Genomic DNA, 22,072 nt, shown 5'->3' on the forward strand with positions numbered 1-22,072 from the left:
ATGGCGCCCAATCGCGATAATTCCGTTAATCTTGAGGTCTTTGTCGTCATCTGCTGTGCACAATGCAGTACTACAGTCTCTCATTTCCGTCAGGCACTGTGTAGGTCAACTCTTGCGACGGCGTGTTTGGCTGGCAAAGGACCCACCAACGGCGGTTCAGCGTCGGCTTCTCAGGGTTTCAAGGAAATAGTTTTCGTAAATGAAACTTTATCCATCTGAAATCAGAGTCATCTTACGAAACACACCGGTAAATATTATATCTTGCAGAACTGCATCTCTTCCGCAATTAAATAGATGTTTTATGTGTGTGAAGTTTGCACTAGTTAAAGTAATATAGCAAAAAAAAAAAAGGGGGGGGGACGTTAAGCAGAAGTGGCGCTTTGTATGAATGGGCCATGTTCTCATACTGTTGGATTGATGTAAACGATCGTTTTGAGTAGTTTAAATTCGTGTTAAAGGAATTCTTGACCCCTATTGCACGGTTTACAAGCACAGAGGTAGTAAATAAATGTCCGGTGAACGTTAATTTTCTCACAGCTAATGTTTAGCTAACGTTAGCGGCGCCGTAGGATTTTGTGTACAGCAAACGCTACACCTCTCCACCAACTTTTCATAGCAATATTGTGATGAGTGCAGTCGCTATATATTGCTCCACAGTCCCACTACAGCTGACCTCAGTTTGAAGAGCCCTCATTTGTCACCAGTGCGACCGCGTAGCTTATTGTGACTTTGTCCAGTGGTCTCCAACTTCTTGATTCCTTACTGTAAATACACTTTTGGTTTTCTTTGTTTACAGTTTTGAGCCGGGTTAAGCGCTCTTTCAGCTTCCTCTGAATAAGATTCGAGTGGAAGCCATGTTTCTCTACAACATCACCCTGCAGCGTGCCACCGGCATCACCCATGCCATCCATGGAAACTTCTCAGGTGAATTTGCGCCAGATGTCACTGCTTTATGTCTGGTTAGGTCATGGTTAATTTATCAAAGCTTGGTACCCCTCCTTTATTGTCAAAGAAGCCTTTAACTGCAATTTCTATGAGAATTAGCACTAATTAGCATTAATTGTTTTATTTAAGTATATTTTCTTGTGTTTGTATAGTCCTTAGAGTTTATCCTATCATGGTGTTTCACTCAGTATGTTGATGGAGATAATGTAAAGCATAGTTTTCTCATGGTTAAAAAATACATAAAAGAAATATCACAAAATGCTTTTTTAAAAGCAGGATTCAGGGAAAACCATAAAAATATCCACATCATATGTCTGATATTATGTTTTGGTAGGAACCAAGATGCAGGAGATTGTTGTTTCCAGAGGAAAGATCCTGGAATTATTACGGCCAGATGCCAACACAGGAAAGGTGCACACTCTTCTCACAATGGAAGTGTTTGGCATCATCAGATCCCTGATGGCCTTCAGACTCACTGGAGGAACCAAAGGTACAGAAATGACATCATATGCACTCACATACATGTGTTTGTAACTCTAAACATGGATTGCACAGATTAAATGGTATGTATTAATAATTTTCTTTTAAGTGGTTTTTATTAAATCTTTTGTCTGACACTAATGTTTTGTTTGTAGTGCATTCTTTTTTTATTCATTTACAATTAGAAGGGGAAGTTGGCCTCCATTGGCTTTCATTACCTAAGCTTTAATTACATGACCGTATCATAATTAATATAATGTTGACAGGCTGGCGTCGTTTCTAAGTGATATTTATGTATTTTTAGATTACATTGTTGTGGGGAGTGACAGTGGTCGTATCGTCATCCTGGAGTATCATCCATCAAAAAATATGTTTGAGAAGATCCACCAGGAAACATTTGGGAAGAGCGGCTGCCGCCGTATTGTTCCTGGACAGTTCCTTGCTGTTGACCCAAAAGGCAGAGCTGTAATGATAGGTGAGAATTTTATGAAGTATGCATGAAATCAGCATTAGACCATTATGTAGAGTCCATCATATCAGACAGAATCCAGATGTTTGTGCACTGTTTATTTTTTATATTGCTATTTTCCTTCTCTCGTAAGATGAGCACCCTTTCTTTGACGAAGGTGAACAAGAGCAAGAGCTCAATGGTTTTTTTTTTAATCATACACACTGCTAGGATTTTGTGTGTAATCTGCTGTGGTGTGTTTAGCGTTGGATGTAGTCACCACGAAAAAGCCAGTTCAGTGCCAGGAAAAACCCTTACATTACAAACCAACACCAAAAACTATATACTCCAAAAGAGTCCATCAGTTAAGACTGATGTGTTTTAAAGGTATTTATTCTAATGTACTTTTTTTTTTTTTTAGGGTTATACAGTGTGTGTGAATCTGCAGCTTTGAAACTGCATGAAGGCTTTGCAGCAAGACTTTATACAAACTGGCCTGTAGTGATTTTTAAATAACTTACTGTGGTATTTAATTTATTTGTTGTTAAAATAGGCTGTGTTTAATTTGAATCCTTTGAGTCCTACTTGCATTTGAGCAAAGTGGGCCTGGATAGCTTTGTAACATCTATGTACCCAAGTAGGCCTAAACATACTAACAGATGCCTCTTTTGTTTTTTTCTCCCCCAATTCAAAATTGTTCCATTTGGTGATAAGTTACTTTTATGATCTTACAAATACAATAAAACATGACATTTTAAGGCGACCGTGGCTCAGGGGGTTGGGAAGCGTATCTGTAACCGGAAGGTCGCCGGTTCGATCCCTGGGCTCTCTGTCCTGGTCGTTGTGTCCTTGGGCAAGACACTTTACCCTACCGCCTACTGGTGTTGGCCAGGTGATGGCGCGATATGGCAGCCATCGGCCTTCTGTCAGTCTGCCACAGGGCAGCTGTGGCTACAACCGTAGCTTGCCTCCACCAGTGTGTGAATGTGAGAGTGAATGAATAGTGGCATTGTAAAGCTCTTTGGGTGCCTTGAAAAGCGCTATATAAATCCAATCCATTTAACAAACCTGCAAAGTTGATAGGTTTTATAATATGTTTTGTGGCTCCATACAGTTATTTATTTATTCATTTATTTATTGGCAAAGACAGAGGTTGTCAGCTTAGATGGTAATTTGGTTTATAGACTGATGATTATTTTTCTTTTATTTGGGCCTTGGTGTGTTAGTATAATGTCAGTGGTGTAAATATTGCTATAATTGACCTAACCCCAAGAGCCTTACAGGTGCTTAAGATAATAAATCAGCATCAAATGCTATAAATTTTGTAGTTCTACATCAGAAAATTTTACCTTGATAGAAGTGTTTTGTGGAACAATTATGATGTTAATTAATGTGTGCTGAGTTACTATTGTTTAAATCCTGAAGAAAATTTATATACACACACATATAAATAGTTGTATTAAACCAGTTAAATGAAGCACACAATATGTTTTGTCATTTATCTGACTAGGAGCGATAGAGAAACAGAAGCTGGTGTATATTCTGAACAGAGATGCTGCTGCGAGACTGACCATCTCCTCTCCACTGGAAGCCCATAAAGCAAACACACTGGTCTACCATGTGGTTGGAGTCGATGTTGGGTTTGAAAATCCCATGTTTGCCTGCTTAGAGATGGACTATGAGGTAAGGACACAAAGCACAAACGTGCAGGGCTGCTGAATTTCACATACACTGAACTGTTGTTGTGTGATGAGTTTTCATGTCTCTTCTCTGACTGTCACTGGAGAAAGATTTAACTTCTCTGACCTCAGCATGACTTTAATTGAAAAAAAACCAGTCATGTTTTGTTTGTTTACCAGAATAATCAAGTGTGTTTAATGTCTACAGGAAGCTGACAACGACCCAACAGGAGAAGCTGCTGCCAACACACAACAGACGCTCACCTTTTACGAGCTGGATCTCGGCCTGAACCATGTGGTCCGCAAGTACAGCGAGGCATTGGAAGAACATGGAAATTTCCTCATAACTGGTGAGTATTTGAGTAGTGTTGGTCATATTTAAAGGAAACAACAGTAGTGTTATTCATCAGGTAGGGAGTAGTTGAAATATCAACATTTTTACAAATTGATTTGCTTTCAGAAGATAATCATTGCAGCGAGGTTACAAAGAATTGTTACATCAATGTGTTGTAGATGTGATGAGTTTGTCATGTCTCTTCTCTGAGAAACACTGGAGAAAGATTCACCCTCTCTGATCTCTACAAAAGTTTACCAACGCAATAACACAGCGTTAGATGTCGTATTAAAAGAAAGCATTATGTTGTAAAATAGAGATTACTGTGCTTTTTTGAAATTCTTACTCCTTCATCATTATGTTTTTTAAAAATGACAACCCTTCTAAATGCTTCCAGTTCCTGGTGGTTCTGATGGGCCCAGTGGGGTTTTAATCTGCTCTGAAAACTACATCACCTACAAGAATTTTGGAGACCAGCCTGACATTCGCTGTCCCATTCCACGGCGTAGAGTGAGTCCTTCTTACAGGAATGCACATTAAAAAGCAAATATTTATAGTACAGGATTTCCTGTGCAGATTTTAAGTGTGTTTTGATGCATCATAACATCAGTACACATCATGAGACTTTACCTGATTTTAAGCTGTGAGTCACTAAGTAGATTTTAAACATTTTTTTCTCTGTTCATGTGGAATTTTGGTTGTTTTGCAAGTCCCACATTGTTCTTTGCATAAACATCTATTTTTATCCTCCCTCACATTCTCTTCTGCTCCACCCCACAGAACGACCTGGATGACCCAGAGCGTGGCATGATATTTGTGTGCTCAGCTACCCACAAGACCAAGTCCATGTTCTTTTTTCTGGCCCAGACTGAGCAGGGAGACATCTTTAAGGTTACTCTAGAAACTGATGAAGAAATGGTAAGGATGGATGGAAACTAGACATTTTTAACAAATTTATTTAATGGGACTAATTATGTTCACTTCCAGCTTCTGTTTTTTTTTCTTTATTTTTTTCTTTCTTAGAATCACAGTTGCTTGATTAACAAACACTAGATAAACATGTCGTATTTATCTTATCCTGCCCAGTTTATGTAATTGCTCAGTTTATCCAATGTCTGAAAATAGGCTTTTTACTCGATTTCTTTTTCATGGCTCATCTTATTAAAAGCTCACTTTCAATTTGATTAGCTCCCTCAGCTTCTTCAAAAAGAGCCAAATGCTTATAAACTCACTCTTTTACTTTTATAGGGAAATCTGTAGCGTGTTGACATTAGCTTAGCAAGAAAGTAGCAAACGCAAATACTCTTGTTCTCAGCAGGGATTACTTTTAAATTCTTCATTAACATTTCTTGAACTTTTGTCATTATGTGTGTTAATGTGTGTGTGAATGGGTGGATGACTGAACGTGTAAAGCGCTTTGGGGTCCTTAGGGACTAAGTAAAGCGTTATACAAATACAGGCCATTTACCATTATTGGTTTTCTATTCCTCCCACCGTCCAAAGACATGCAGCTTGTGGGGATAGGTTATTTGGTTAATCCAAATTACCACTAGGTGTGAATGTGAGTGTTGAATGGTTGTTTGTCCCTGTGTGTTGGCCCTGCGACAGACTGGCGACCTGTCCAGGATGTACCCCGCCTCTCGCCCTATGACAGCTGGGATAGTCTCCAGCGCCCCCCGCGAACCTGAAAAGGATAAGCGGAAGTGGATGGATGGTTTTCTATTTATGCTCATTATAATACATATTCCCGTAATAAAAAACGATGCTTGTTTTGTCTCTTAGGTCACAGAAATTAGGCTGAAGTACTTTGACACAATTCCCGTTGCAACAGCGATGTGCGTCCTGAAGACTGGCTTCCTCTTTGTGTCTTCAGAGTTTGGAAACCAGTAGGTTGCAAACAGAAACTCAAGTGTTTCTTTTCGTATCTCTCAGTCTTTGATTAACCTCTATTTCTCTTTCCCTTAGTTACCTTTACCAGATTGCCCACTTGGGTGATGATGATGATGAGCCCGAGTTCTCATCGGCAATGCCGCTGGAAGAGGGAGACACCTTCTTCTTTCAGCCACGCCCACTTAAAAATCTTGTGCTGGTGGATGAACAGGAGAACCTGTCACCAATCATGTCCTGTCAGGTGAGTGTCCTGTCAGATGAACATGGGGACTAATCTAATTGCCTGAACTTGTTGCGGTGTGAGACAGATTTTTTTCTTAAATCTTAAACCAGAACATTTCTGGCTCATTGACTACTCTCTTCCTACTTTCTTCCAGATTGCTGATTTGGCCAATGAGGACACACCTCAGCTTTATGTATCATGTGGACGAGGACCCCGGTCCACTCTAAGGGTCCTTCGGCACGGACTGGAGGTACACACACTGTTTTTTTTCTAACGTAATTAGAGAAAGCCAACACATGTACTTTGCTGGCTGTGAAATTGATGAGTTTTTTCATGTCTCTTCTCTGAACAAATACTGAAGAGTCTTTTACTATCTCTGATTCCAGCAAACACACAAAGCCTTCTTTTCATATCACATTTTGAACGACTGTTAGCTTGGTGTCACGTTTTTCCCAGCCTTTGAGTTACGCTCACAATGTTGGCTGTACCCTGTTAATGTCTTACTTCCATTACTGTGAAGATGATCTTTTAAAAATGGTTTGTTGTGTTTGTCTTTGTAATGATGATAAACTTTCAATTTTCTTTTTCTTTCCCTCACCCTGTCTGTTCCCCTCTCTCCGCCTCTGTCAGGTTTCAGAGATGGCTGTGTCTGAACTGCCCGGTAACCCCAATGCTGTGTGGACTGTACGCAGACATGTAGAAGGTAAGAATATTCTTGTTCCAGGATGTGTGTGGCTAATCAAGGTTATAAAACATGCTGAAAGTAAGAAAAGTCTGTGAAACATATTCCTGTTATGTTAATGTACATCACTGGTTAGCTGTTTAGTATAAGATGTTAGGGAGCCACTCACCACTAGTTGGAGCAGCTGCCCTGACAGACATCCCTATGTTTGTGATGTGACAGCCACATGAAGCAGTGTGGCGCTGCAGTACATGCATGCAGTACATGCATGCAGTACATGCATGCAGTACATGCATGCAGTACATGCATGCAGTACATGCATGCATGCAGTACATGCATGCATGCAGTACATGCATGCATGCAGTACATGCATGCATGCAGTACATGCATGCATGCAGTACATGCATGCATGCAGTACATGCTGGAGATGAACATTTCTTTGCTGACTCTATTAAAGTAAACTAACATATAAACACCTACTGAAACAGTGTGCAACCAAACTTGTGTTTTCGATGCCATTAGTAATTTTTTCTTCTGATCATTACTGTGTTTACTCTGGTTCTTAGATGAGTTCGATGCCTACATTATTGTCTCTTTCGTCAATGCCACTCTGGTTCTGTCCATCGGTGAGACTGTAGAAGAAGTGACAGATTCTGGTTTTCTGGGAACAACACCCACTCTCTCCTGCTCACTCCTGGGTGAAGATGCACTTGTACAGGTGCGTAAATGTACCTCATCTGCACATCACCTTTGGGTATTTTCACCACTGTGCCATTTAGTCCATTTAAGTCAAACTGGCTTATTTTCTTACATGGTGGGGTTCGTTAGTTGCGATATTAGAACAGGTGTTCTCTGCCCAGTTCCGAGTGAACTTCAGAGCAGTTTGTTTATTGTGTGAACATGATTCAATTTTGAGCTGCTCAGGTGCACATTACAAGTTTGAGCTTCCCATAGCCAAATATGCTTTGCATTCTGGGATGTGGCAGGGTACCGTAGACGTGCAAAGGTCAGTATGGGTTTGCAACCAGCCGTGAAATGAATATAAATTTTCCATGTTCTCAAATAGTTCAGAACACAGCACTTCCTGTATTTTGTATTCTTGTTGCTCCTGGTCCAAACACATGAGCTGGCCAATAACTTCACTGAACGTTCTCAAGTGGTTTGTAATGACTCGCTCTGTGTGAGGAGAAACCAGACCATGGGTAAAAGCTACACGTGTAAGAGTAAAGAGTAAACGAAGTATAGGTGTAAAAACACCCTTAGACATTGCAAAGAAATTTCAAAGTAATGCAGATGCACATGAGCAGCTTTGATAATTGCATTTTATCACAATTCCAATAATTTCTAAAAAACTAAACGAAAACCTTCCTTTGCATCAAAGGAAGCATTTCGAAATTCGAAATTTTTTTTAGTTTTTGTTCAGCAGATGATGTACATTTTAAAGGTTATGTTATCAGTTTCTTTTTGTGTGTTAAGCACAAATAATTAATACAGTTCATGCATTAATTCATCTAATTACACAAAGATGGCCATTTATTCATCATCAACCCAATCTAGTACTTTGTCTTTTCTCTCCATCTTACCTCTGTGGCTCTTTCACTCCCTCCCCCATACAGGTTTACCCAGATGGTATCCGTCACATCCGAGCAGACAAGCGTGTGAACGAGTGGAAAACTCCTGGTAAAAAAACTATTGTCCGCTGTGCTGTGAACCAGCGGCAAGTAGTCATCGCCCTCACTGGTGGGGAGCTGGTCTACTTTGAGATGGACCCGGTAAGGAAGTAGATTATTTTTGTGTTATCTGATCATCCTCTTGTGCCCCTCTGACATTCTGTTAGGCCTCCATAATGCTTACAATGTGGCATGTGCACGGAAAATAAAACTGTTGGTGGAGTGAAGAAATCCAAAACTGAAGAGTCTATTTCATCACCTCCAGCTTTAAGTGAGACAACATAGGCTATAACAGCTTTCTCCTTGTTCAGAGCAATGAGTGATTTGGGCTGCTGTAAATAGTGGTCATAAGAGAAAATTCCTCTTTTTTTTAAAAATGTTTTTTTCCTTCGGCCTATAGTTCGATTATCTTTACTGTGTGAAATAGATCACCTGTTTCTGCTCCGCACTGCACTGTCTTCCCTACACACGGTGAAGTGTTTCATTGACAAGGTTACAGTTATACTGCGTACTAATTAAAAAGCAATACAATAGACAGAAATACTGCCATCAATCCTCAGGAATATTGTCCATTGGCAGAATCCTAGTTTCCACTTTCATGCTGTGTTTAACAAGTATTAGTTGTGCTTTGTAGTAAAAGGTTTTCACAAAAGTACTGCGTTGAGCTTTATGTAGACTATGTGAAGGCCCAGTGCGCCCCCCCCCCCCCCCCCCCCCCAAAAAAAAAAAAAAATTATCTTTTTTTTGGGTTAATCAGTCAAATTATTCAGCACTTCATTTTATAAAAGGCAATTTCACAAATGACTGCACAGTTAAATTGCCTTATCATTAGCTTCACTTAATTTATTTTCCTGCAGAGTATCTGATGACTTAATTCTAACACTAATATTGAATATCTCAGGTTCCATATTGAATAGAGGAAGATGACTGAACTGAGGTGACTGAAATTCTGTTTATTAATCCTGCTGCTGTCTTTGTTTCACTTTTGATTTTTTTCAGTCTGGCCAGCTGAATGAGTACACAGAGAGGAAAGAGATGTCTGCAGATGTGGTTTGTATGAGCCTGGCCAACGTTCCTCCTGGTGAGCAACGCTCCCGATTCCTGGCTGTTGGGCTGGCTGACAACACTGTTCGCATCATCTCCCTGGATCCTTCGGTATGAGCTTGACACAGAGATTATCAATGAGACCCTTTTTTGTTTCGAATTGGAGGTGTTGCTCAGAAATTGCTTTTGCTGGTTTATCTGCTGGCATGTGATTGAGCCCATGACAGCTTGTATCCGAACAAGATGTCATGTACTTTAGTTTTGGGTATGTCTTTGCCATCTTTGATGTTTGTTCCTATAGAGGTTTGTTTTGGTCCTAGTAACATTTGACCGTTCAGTTTATTGTTGATTGACAGCAAAGACTATTTTCATGCTCTGAGGGGACAGACATGCAAATTTTGGCACTTGTGTTCACTTTTGAAAGCTAGTATCCATTATCTGCTGCACTACAGAAATTCGTTTGCCAGTCATCTTCACAGTATGTGGAGTCAGAGTGTGTACTCACACGCGCGCACACACATGCACATGCCCTTTCAGGCTAAAAATGAGGACGTCATGTTGCTTCTAGTTTCTTAATTTATTGCCCTTGCAGTGGTAATGGGTATTTTCAACTGTTGAAAAGTTTTTCTCATATTCATAAACCAAACTGTGCTGCTCAGCCAAATTTGCACATTGTCACTGTACTCTCAGGTCTTTCCCATTGTGCAGAATGAGTAACAGAATTTAGCCTGTGTTTAGCACCCAAGTTTGAAGGAATCCATTGTTAACCACTTAAAAATTCCTGGTAAACTTATAAATGTAAAAATGACTGGAAATATACTTCAGCTAGATTTTTAATTATAGGATTTCCCTGAAGGCTCGGGAGCGTCTGAGATAAATATTAATTTAATGTCAACAATTTCAGCAGCCTTCTGCAGAACCTGCTGAAAGTAAATAATCCCAAAAAACAGAGATGTTTTAGCTGATTAACTTCTACAGAACTTAGTTTAGACAGTGATGCTCAGTGTGAAAATACAGTCCCTCCAAAAGTCCCTACTATCCAGGAAAGGTTCCTGTGGTGGGAACTTAATTAATGATTGGCATAAATCCCTTTAAGGCTAAATTAATCTTAGTTTCTTATTAGGTCAGTACAAAGTAATGTTGTCATGTTTAGGAAACAATTACATCCTTCTTTTAGGGAAAACTTTGTACAACATGAAAGTTGTCTGACCTCTTTTACTGCCTCTTAAGATGACCAGTAACCTTAAAATATTCATTGGACATTAACTGGAGATTTCTGCTTCCCTGTTTAAAACGTGTAAGCCAGAAAATAATGCTTTGGGTATTCAGTAATGTGTTCCCCCCCCCCCCCCCCCCCCCCCCCCCCAAAAGGTCTGGATTAAAATATCTCATCTGCCTTAACTATTTCAATAGAAGTGTAAATTTTAAAAACTTTAAAAACGATTACAGGATAAGAATCTTTTTTGTTTACGTGCACGTTTAAACAATTGAATGGTGCTGTTACACAAAAACATAATGTTCGGATTCCTTTGCATGTTGCTATTTTTCTGACCCCCTGAAACTTTACCATGTTTAGGACTGCCTGCAGCCACTGAGTATGCAGGCCCTACCAGCCCAGCCAGAGAGTCTGTGTATCGTGGAGATGGGAGGGGTGGAGAAACAGGATGAACTTGGAGACAAAGGAACCATAGGCTTTCTCTACCTTAATATTGGGCTTCAGGTATTCTTTCACATTTAAATATCTCAGGTTTCATGTTGAAGTTGAAGACATTTTACTTTTAAATCACAGCTCTGTAAAACCAAATGTAATACAGGGATTGTGTACAGGCATGAGTTCAGATCGATCTTGTACCTAAAATCCAAACTGATAATGTTTTTCATGCTTGATCAATTAGCAGTCAGGGAGCACAGTCCAGAGCAAAGATTGTCACAATTGTTATGTTAGTTTATGTTGCTATACATTTCAGCTTATGTAGAGGTTTTCTGCTAATGTGTTTTTGCTCCTCTTTCTCAGAACGGTGTGCTTCTGAGGACTGTCTTGGACCCAGTGACTGGAGACTTGTCAGATACCAGAACACGCTACCTGGGATCACGACCTGTTAAACTGTTCAGAGTCAGAATGCAAGGACAGGAAGCTGTATGTAACTCGAACGCTTACTCAGAATCAGCTCATAAATACAAATATGTGCATTTACAAAAATATTGTTTGTTTTGTCAGTTTTTATGCTTGTGATCATATTAAGTCAGAAATATTTATATCAAACCTTAAGATTTAAAAATAAATTTGTGTTTTTCATCACTGATTATAAATTAATTGATTAATTGATGTCTTTTCTCTTGCTGACAGGTGCTTGCAATGTCCAGTCGCTCCTGGCTCAGCTACTCTTACCAGTCTCGTTTCCATCTGACTCCTCTCTCATATGAGACTCTGGAGTACGCCTCTGGTTTTGCCTCTGAGCAATGTCCAGAAGGCATAGTGGCCATCTCTACCAATACTCTAAGGTATGGATGCACTTAGAGCATTTTTTTTGTAAAACATAGGCATCACTGTTTGTGTAATGGAGTTCAAACTGAAGAAATCCAGCATCTGTTATGTATTATCGCAATTTAAATAACTCTAAACGTCTTATGTTCAAAGTGTTTATAAATCTGCAGAAAGAAAAGTTTATTGAAGGGCGAAAAATATATTTTTATATAAATCTCACCTGTGCTCGTCTGCCTGGTAGAATCTTGGCTTTAGAGAAACTTGGAGCCGTCTTCAACCAAGTGGCCTTCCCACTTCAGTACACTCCCAGGAAATTTGTAATCCACCCAGAGACCAACAACCTCATTTTGATTGAAACTGACCACAACGCCTACACCGAGGCCACCAAAGCTCAGAGAAAGCAACAGATGGCTGAGGTATGACTATATCGTTGTGACCCAACTAGTGGTGTTAACATCTGTCTGCGGTTACTCTCAGTAATAAATTTATTAAGGGCAAGAAGTCGGCATGTCGGGTATAAACAAGAGAGAACAGAAATTTGTTCCTGTGTGAGTTATTTTTCCAGGTTAGAGCCTAAAAAAGTAGGTTTATTAAATTATAAACCTACTTTTATATTTAGGAATTTTTCCTGACATCCTTTTACTGTTTTTTCATTTTTCTCACTGATAAACCCAACAGTAGAAATAATGAGAAGTAGAATTTGGTAGTTTAATGGCATTTTGTCCCTGATGATAATTATATTATGAATTAATAATCTTTGTGATGGCAGACATTCCCATCACAGTTTGTAGTCTAGAATATCATTTTCATATGGCTGGTTTTATTCAAATAACAGTTGCCAACATGTCATAAACAGAAAATCACATCCCTTCTTTTGCCACTGTAGGAGATGGTAGAAGCTGCAGGTGAGGATGAAAGAGAACTGGCTGCTGAGATGGCTGCTGCATTCCTAAATGAAAATCTTCCAGAAGCCATTTTTGGTTCACCCAAAGCCGGCGCAGGACAGTGGGCCTCACTAGTGCGGCTGGTTAATCCCATACAAGGTTCAACACTGGATCAAGTGCAGCTGGAACAGAACGAAGCTGCGTTCAGGTGAGTAGTACTCATGATGGGTGGGTGGGGTTTAAGTGAGGTTAAACAGTCTGACCCTGGGCTGTTTCTCATTTATTATGCCTTTCTCTTTGATGGACAGTGAGCCTCCCAAATTCCAAGCCCTTCATTAATACTCAGTGTTGTTTCTTAATCAGCCGTTGACATAGTGAAAATAGTTTGGGCTGCCATTGTAGAGGTTCTTCGGTTTCACCTGGTGACAAATTAACCTTTTTCAAAACGACACTTTGTGTCGATTTGTATCAACAGCTGCTGAAAACAGGCACAGTATTTTTTTTAATGCAGCAAAATGCTTATTAAGATTAAATGATGCCCATAGTATGGAATTAAAAGGTAATAAAATTTGTGATTTTGGAAGGCAGGCTACTGGATCCATCAAAAGCATCACTTTCTGATATAAAACAGTATTGTTGGCCATGTTTTGAAGGTTATAGCTAATATTTTGTGTTAATATATTTCTAAATGATTAGCGTGACTAATCTAAACTAGCAATATAGTATATAGGTGGGTCTGATGTTGTACTTGGTGTTTTTCAGTGTGGCCGCTTGTCGATTCACCAACACGGGTGACGATTGGTACGTCCTGGTCGGTGTTGCCAGAGACATGATTCTCAACCCAAGGTCAGTGGGTGGCGGCTTCATCTACACATATCGACTCGTCAGTGGAGGGGAGAAGCTGGAGTTTGTGCACAAGGTGGGTTTCAGTGACATTAGGGGTTAATTTTATTAAGCTTGTTTCTCCTTGAATATTTATTAGGCTGAAGCTGATTCACTCTCATCTTTTGCTGTTTATACTGGGGAATACTGATGTAAACGGCATAAAAGTGCTTGTCTGTGTCATATTTGGCTTTAGTTTGATTCATAAAGCAAATCAACATTTCATTCTGTAGGCTCTGCAACAATTTAATGCTTAGGTGCTGTGCTTTGTTTTTTGGCCTTCTGGTGCAGCTGCACGTGTGCAGGTTTCAAAAGATTTCCGCCGTCACTCTGCTGTAACAGTACTCAGAGCAAGTCAGCTGGAGAGGACGTTCAGACCTTGTAGCAAGTGCAGCTCTATCATGAAAGGCTGAGTAAATAAAAATAATTCACAGCCCAAGGGAGTTTGAAGAAAATAGTTAGTGTGACAGGCGACTTACAGATGTCAGAAAGATGTATATACGGTTTCTTTGGGAGATGTTGGCTTTTATCACCTTTGCGCTTACCCAGGGACTGTGTGCAGGCCATGATTTGAGACAGATGTTAAGACGAGGACTGGACTCGAGGAAAGTCTATTCAGAATGCATGAAGCAAGACAGACTGATACAAAATTTTGATGATGGGATGAAACACAGCTGTTGCTGTCCCAGTTGTCACAGACTCGCTGGGCAATTCCCCAAGAAACCCCACCAGGGTGGAGACGATCAGGGTGAATCAGCCCACATACGTTTGTTACCTGATGTGGATTAACAGGGGAAATGACTCATGAGTGTTGTGTTTCGCAGTGGTATCAGGAATTTCCCGACCACTTAACCAGATTTGATATTTTAGATGATTCTATCAGGTCACAACTCACTTTTTTCCCTGTTTGTTATATAACCAGAGATATCAGAGTATGCACAATAAGATGACACATTTCTGAGTGCAAAGTCATGACAGCATCTTGGATGTAGGCAGACGCACTTTTCTGAGATGGCTGTGTCGTTGGGTGTATGTTCCAACAGGGCAATAAACTAGAAATATCCATCAAACTGTGACAGGCCCGCTGAAGGCCACGGAGAAAGCAGAGCACCGGGTTGAAAGGTTTTTCCTGTCCAGGATGTCTGAGCTCACAACACACTCTTAGTCACTCTCCAGAGGGGAAATTTGGATTCTCAAGTTGCGTTTTAGTTGTAATTTGGGCATATCTTAGACAGGGAAAGTATTGACGATGTCTGACTCATGACTGGTGTAATCTTATTTGAGAAATATAATTTACCAAAATACTTTCTTAATGTTTCAACAGGTAAAGAGTTTGTTTATGCGGTTGTTCAGAAGTGCTTTTCTAAGAAAATCGTTAAAAAATTAACATGTTAAAAATAAACAGCTGGGATCTGTAGTAAATCTAAAACCACAGGCAGATTTCACTGTAGCTGTCTTACAATCTCTTATGATGACTAAAACTGTGTTTAGTGAGACTTCCTTTCGTCTTCTTTAAAAAGCTCTGTATCTGTTTCAATCTTTATCTGAACCCAGATTGTTTTGTTTATTTCTAGACCCCAGTAGAGGACGTGCCTTTGGCAATCGCACCATTCCAGGGACGAGCCCTAGTTGGAGTGGGAAAACTGCTTAGAATCTACGACCTGGGGAAAAAGAAGCTGCTACGCAAGTGTGAGAACAAGGTAAGACAAGGACGTCTGGACACAAACATCTATACACCCTATATAAATATTCTCTCTTCCACCTGCGAATCCCACTTTCTATCAAAGGTTCTTTATAGAGATGATGAATATAGTTGATCTGAAAATATAGACGATGAAGAATTAGTCTTTAAAGATTTACTAAAAGGAGCCAACTTTGACCTGACCCATGATCAATGAGTTGATGAGCAGAAGCATCCCGATCCGGGATGTAATCAGGCTTACATCATAAAATTATTAATTTCAGAATAAGAAACAAAAAGTGTCATCATGAAAAATAAATAAATAAAATCCAGTTCACTTTTTACTGGACACATCTGACTATAGCTTTCACCAGACGGGCATGGTTTAAACAGATATTACAGCTTTCACAAAGCTATCTAGCATAAGAAACATCAGAAGATATTGATATTCTATTTGAACATGTGCTGTGTAACCAGCACAACAGGTGCTCAGTACAGTGACACAGAAAAAACGAATCACAATACAAGACATTCGTACTACAATAGTTACACTGCTAAATGATAGTCAATAATCTCAATTGCAGACCTGCATCTTTATTAATTAATCTTGTTAAAAACAACACTGTAGTACAGATGATTATTTATTAAAACTTTCAAATATACTTTAACTGGCTGGTAAATAGTTTTTATCTCAACTCTTTGAAACCAATTTCAAAAAAAGTTTCATCTGTATGTGGATAGCTTTATCTCTGTTTGCACTCTGGGTTTTCCTTCCTGTGAAAAGAAAAGAAAAGGTTTTATCTAATGGTGCATGGCCGATTTGTTCCAGATTAGCCATCAGGGAGTTTTTCAAAGTTCCTAATGGCATGACACCTTTATCTTTATTAACCAAAGCAAACTGCACCGTTTTGTAAGAAGCAGAGGTGCCTTTATATAAAGAACAAACCACCTGAAGGGTGTTTTCAATGCAGCAAAGTAATTGTTGTAAACAGGGTCAAGACTGAGTGTGAGGGTGTCTAGTTTTTGTTTGCAGACACTTTGTGTTTAGGTTTTAGAGGTTTGAAGCACCTGTTGTGCTGTAGAGCAAATCTTTTCATGAGTGTATGTGATGCATCACGCTTTTGCATAAACATTTTTCCCAGAATGTTTTGGTTGAAATTAACAGCCTGCCTTGAAACTTCTCTGTGTAACAGGATATAAAAATAGTGCGGTCTGTTTTGAAACGTAAGATTTGGACGTGTTTAAGGGGGAAAAACATTGCACTCCTTAAGTTTGTGGGGCTTTAACAGTCACACAGAACAACTTTACTTTAACGCGTAAACAGTAAAGACCAATGTTGTATCTAATTAATGAACAGCTGATGTGCAGCAGTGTTGCTGCCTGAGTGTTGTGTTGCAGATAAGATGCATGTAGCTGACAGTTGAGTTAATACCATACAGTACAGTGCATACATAAACACATGTGCATTGTATAGCCCCTCTGGATTATACTTTTAACAATTGTTTCCAGTCTATTTAGTCCCTCCCTTAATCGTTACATCCTGTAGTGTGTAACATGAGAAGTTTTAATGAGTGTGAGCAAGTCATTTTTCACAGCGCTGCACAGGACACCACTTGGGGAACATGTCCAGATTGCATTATTTTCTTTTAAAACACTTGACTGAGTGTACCTCACTGCTCTCCCTAACTCTTTGTAGCACGTTCCCAACCTGGTGACTGGCATCCACACCATTGGCCAGCGTGTCATCGTGTCTGATGTCCAGGAGAGTCTGTTCTGGGTTCGTTACAGACGTAATGAGAACCAGCTCATCATCTTCGCTGATGACACATATCCCCGCTGGGTGACGACGGCCTGTCTGCTCGATTATGACACCATGGCTGCTGCTGACAAGTTTGGGAACATCAGCATCGTAAGTAAAGGGCGAGAAGTGTTTGGGGGTGTGTATTGTATTTTTGTGGGCGAATAAAGCCAGAAAACATCAAGACCATCAGCCCTAAACAAAATTTTCTGCAATGACGTAATGTCTCCATGTTTTGTCCTTGGTTTGCTTAGGTGCGTCTCCCCCCTAACACAAGTGATGATGTGGATGAAGACCCCACTGGGAACAAGGCTCTATGGGACAGGGGCCTCCTCAATGGAGCATCACAGAAGGTACACATATGCTTCACCTTTTCACGTTTCTGGAATTAAACAGTGTGTCTGAGCAGATGAAGCATAGACTCAAAAAAGAGAAGTGAGTGAATTAAAAAGGACATTGTCTCTCTGGATGCCAACAGATAATAAATAAAAGTGAGGTTAAAGAGGTTTAAGGGAAAGACGTGGCTCTTCGATGAGTTTGTGTAAACATCAAGGGATGGGGAAGTTCTTAATGGTAAACCATTCCATACTTTTGGACCAATGACTGTAAAACTTGGTTTCAAGTCTGTGCGTGGGATGGAGAGCAATGGTTGGTAAGCAAATTTGAGGAATCTGGAGGTGGGATGGAGGGTAAGCAGTTCAGAAATGTGATGTCGTGCCAGTGCCTCGCAGTCCTTTAGAAACAAATAAATGAGTCTTGACAGCTGTTGCTGCCCCGGAGCAGAGGTCTTCAGCTTGACCTCAAAGTGAAAGAACAATTTAGATTTAACATGCATTGTCTGTTCAGACCTGCTTCAGGCTTGTGCATCGGGTTAATGCTTCAAATTTTAAAAAAAAGCTTAGAGTTACTTAAACATTTAAACAATCGTTCATCATTTTCTGTGACTGAGCAGTATAGGCCACAAATGATATCTCAATATATTTTTTAAAAGGGGATATAAGCCAGTATTTTATAAGGTAACCAGAAGTGAGATTATTAAAATATTAATAATAAAATATACAGTAAGTCATGTAGAAAAGAATGTAGCAGGGGCTTCTGCATTTTTGAAGAAAATATCAAAGCACTTTCACTTTCCTGATGTTTAAAATAATAGGACTGGTTCAGATGAGATGTTAAAGGCTGTGTATGTAAAACGTATATTTTAACATTAAGTAAATGTATACTTTGAAACTTCATTCATTGTTGGGCTTGTGCTGTTTCGCTCTCTTTTAAACCAAATCTGAACTGCAAAAAGAGAAACTGAAAGCTGCTGCAAACACAACCCTTACTATACTAAGAGCTTTACATTATGGCAAAGTATATTGATGCAATGGATACTGTCTAATTCTACATCTTTTGAGAATATGTTGAATTATTTAAAAAAAAAAATTACCTTACCATTTGTTTAGAAATTAGTGTAGATGTTAAATGTGGTATTTTAATATTGGTTGCAAAGTACAAAGATGTTTATCCTGCAAGTAGCAAGTGTACACTTTTATGAGGCAAAGCAGAAAACTGTGGCTTTAGGTGGGATAACTGAGACAGACCTCTGCTACATCGCATTCATCCAGTGCTGAAATCTGGCCCGGTGTACTAATCTGCCTCCCTGGCCACTCCAACCTCCGCAGACACACCACCATCAACCACAAGTTTAACCTACTCTCAAATGCAACCAACACAAGCCGCGCACACACAGGAGAAACACACCGGATCACTCATCCCACATTTTAAATCCTGGTCAGAAACTGTTTAGGTAGCACATAGACTGGGAAAGTCCCTCCAGTGTAGTCATTATGAGCTGGTCCCAGTTGCCATTGTGACACAGTGTGTGCTATTTCTGCTTGTGCACACTGCACGCATAGATTCATTTGAGTTTGGAAATGTACCGTATCTATATATAGACATGGGTGTGGATGTCTTGACTTGTCTTTATGCAAAATGATGTCTGTCTATGCGTCTGTCCAGCCGGCAAGTCACGTGGCTCGGCCAAAATGCTGCCATACATGATATATGCCATACAAAGTAGAGGCTTTTCTACTCTGAGCACTCAAAGCGTTTTTCCTTACAAGGCTCATTCACCCAATCACGCAGATTCATATAAGCAGTATTTTCTATACCTAAGATTTTATATCAGTTGCACACTCTAACATCTTGCTTAAGGATTCTTTGACATGCAATCCAATAGCCAGGGAATCGATCCATTGAGCTTCCCTTTGATAGATGACTCGCTCTGTCCATTGCCTGGTGAATCACTATACAAGAAAGTTGATGTCAAATTGACCTGACATCCATTGTGCATGTGTAGATTTTTGTAATCCAGTGTACAGCTGGGGCTGCAGTGGTCAAACACTTTGTATGAAACATTTTCAGGTGAAATAAACCGTTACAGGTTCAAGTAAAGGGAAGCTGTTGTCTTCTTTGCACAGCTTTCTGACTTATTTGTGGAGTACAGAGGTCATTTCGACTCTGCTTGTCCCTCCTTAGTCCCAGATGTGGTCTAATTAGCCTAATATTGAGGTTTTATTACTACACAATGCTCCCTTGGTATTCACAGTACCTTCTGATTACTATCATCATCATTGGTTTGGTGGTTTCTGGACGGTTATCAGATTAAACCATCAGGACCAATTTCATCCAGACTGGCAGTTAATGTGCTTTATGTGCACATGCAGCCAATCTTCGGAAATAAAATGGCCTCAGGTGACATATCTCTCTCTCTCTCTCTCTCGCTCTCTCTCTCTCTCTCTCTCCAGGCTGAGATAATAATGAACTACCATGTAGGAGAGACAGTGTTATCTCTGCAGAAGACTACTCTGATTCCTGGTGGTTCAGAGTCCCTGGTCTACACCACACTGTCTGGAGGCATCGGCATACTAGTCCCATTCACTTCACATGAGGTAAAACACTAAGATCTCATTTAAGTGAACACACATGCACACTTTGCATGATCCTAAAGTAGTATTGTGTGGCTCAAATGTCCTCCCGATTTCTCTTCCTTCTCTTTTTAACCCCCCGGATTTCTTTATTTCGTCTGACAGGATCATGACTTCTTCCAGCACTTAGAGATGCATATGCGCTCAGAGTTTCCTCCTCTTTGTGGCAGAGACCATCTCAGCTTTAGATCCTACTACTTCCCAGTCAAGGTTGGGATTGTTTTTACACATCCGTCTTATTTTTATAATATAGTTTCAACTGCGGAACCTGTTTATTAAAAAATATTTGAGGATAACAAAAACAAATTCTGTCATTTTCTCCAGAATGTGATTGATGGAGATCTGTGCGAGCAGTTTAACAGCATGGACCCTCACAAGCAAAAAAGTGTGGCAGAGGAGTTGGACAGAACACCACCCGAAGTCTCTAAGAAGCTGGAGGACATTCGCACTCGCTACGCTTTCTAACCTCACACACGGACATTTCGCACAACACACATGAATTTTACCAATGCATACGTTTCAGGACCCACAGATCGTTGCTTTTCCCAGCTGCGAGTCATCTTTAGTGATTCAGAATGAGGTATTATGCGGTTTACTGTGAGCAGACACCAGCTTACATGGAAACCTACAAGAAGCCACTCGGCTTGTAAGTGTCTCACGTTGACCACCTGTGATGTAATAACCTGCTTTCAAGTGTGTGAGCATTTAGCTGCTGCGTGAACAGGAATGACACACATACTTTTTCACGGGTCAGTTACTGAGAATTTGTCAGGTTTTTGTCACCTCCAACTACAGAAACCATGCATGCAGCACCACAAAGACACGTTACATGGAAACATGACAAAGCTGTTGTTTCTCTAAACATTGAGCAGTAGCTTTGGTGTCTTTCACACTTACATCTGTGCGAGCAGAATTTGGCACAGCTGTATGAGAGTTCACACGCTTGATCGCTTTTTCTGTTCACAAAGAGATCACAGTTAGAAAGTGTCAGTCATCGTGGAAGAAAATCTTTTTTTTTTATTTAAAGAGTTTTTGCATTCCCCCTAGTAGGAAAGGCTAGTTGATGTCTAATGTACACAAAGCTGTCTCTGAAATATTTCATTTTTGTGTATCCTCCAGCTTTGACCACAGGAAACTTTTTTTTATAATGATATCATTTTAATTTGTGCTAATTGGAATAATTTGTTGTGACACATACATACCATTGTCCCAGATGGTATAAAATTTCCCAGCCCCAAACCCTTCCTGTCTTTGTGATGTCATGTTGGCCCCCAGGCTCATTAAAAAGCACATTGCTTACTCACACCTGGGAGCCTAACACAAGCTGACACCTAACAGTGTGTAAGCTGCAGCCTGCAGTCCAACAAGTGCCGCCGTTCTGTGGAGTTGGTGGAAAAATACTGAAGGTTTGCACTGGGTGTTGTTCTTGTCAGTCCAGTAAATTCCCAACCTCAGCCACAGACATAGCAATCCACAGTAGTCACTGAATTTAGGGGGATTGTGGGACAGGTCAGTGGTCTGTTTTTGTAAATAAAGTTGTTTTTGTTCTTTATAATGCCAAGCGTCTGTATCATTTTATTTTATTCTCTTCACCTTAGTATGTTTGGAGAGCGTCAGTTTGATAAAGGATGTGTGACTTTAAATCTTTGTCATCATCAACACATTGGAGGCCCGATATTAAGATTAGTCATGACTGCATATACGCACAGCTGTAGTTGATGTGCCGATCAGCTGACGGCTTCTGTAAACGTGTAGTACAGACTCAACAAGGTGAAGCTGCTCAACTTCAAGGTGAGGAGAAAAGATTTAGATGTTGCAGCAATTTAAGTCAATCAAGTCCAGTTATGTTGCATTTAGATTGACTTGACAAACATAATGGATTCTAGTTTTCAAAAATAAATGTGTATATTTTTTGGCACTATTGGTTTCATTTCAAAGTCAAATTTATTTATGTATTTTTTCCATATTACAATAA

The 22,072-nt window shown here is 39.9% G+C and overlaps 1 protein-coding gene across 1 annotated transcript; it reads left to right on the top strand.

The window, feature by feature from the left end:
* The first annotated feature begins 147 nt into the window (after nucleotides 1-147).
* On the top strand, nucleotides 148-21,601 carry sf3b3 (splicing factor 3b, subunit 3). The gene is made up of 27 exons (XM_085358616.1): nucleotides 148-247; nucleotides 797-924; nucleotides 1,280-1,435; nucleotides 1,730-1,900; nucleotides 3,384-3,556; nucleotides 3,761-3,902; nucleotides 4,284-4,396; nucleotides 4,667-4,804; nucleotides 5,669-5,772; nucleotides 5,852-6,017; nucleotides 6,154-6,249; nucleotides 6,630-6,702; nucleotides 7,248-7,399; nucleotides 8,298-8,453; nucleotides 9,351-9,506; nucleotides 10,972-11,115; nucleotides 11,410-11,532; nucleotides 11,743-11,897; nucleotides 12,122-12,296; nucleotides 12,767-12,972; nucleotides 13,527-13,683; nucleotides 15,221-15,346; nucleotides 17,024-17,236; nucleotides 17,380-17,478; nucleotides 19,918-20,061; nucleotides 20,203-20,307; nucleotides 20,422-21,601. The coding sequence occupies exons 2-27, from the start codon at nucleotides 855-857 to the stop codon at nucleotides 20,560-20,562; spliced, it is 3,654 nt and encodes a 1,217-aa protein (XP_085214742.1). The 5' UTR covers nucleotides 148-247; nucleotides 797-854; the 3' UTR covers nucleotides 20,563-21,601.
* The last annotated feature ends 471 nt before the right edge of the window (nucleotides 21,602-22,072 follow it).

The sequence above is a fragment of the Diplotaxodon limnothrissa genome, linkage group LG7 (assembly GCF_057381915.1).
Source record: "Diplotaxodon limnothrissa isolate DT_005_m linkage group LG7, D_limnothrissa_male_GT1.1, whole genome shotgun sequence".
NCBI classification, from domain to species: domain Eukaryota; kingdom Metazoa; phylum Chordata; class Actinopteri; order Cichliformes; family Cichlidae; genus Diplotaxodon; species Diplotaxodon limnothrissa.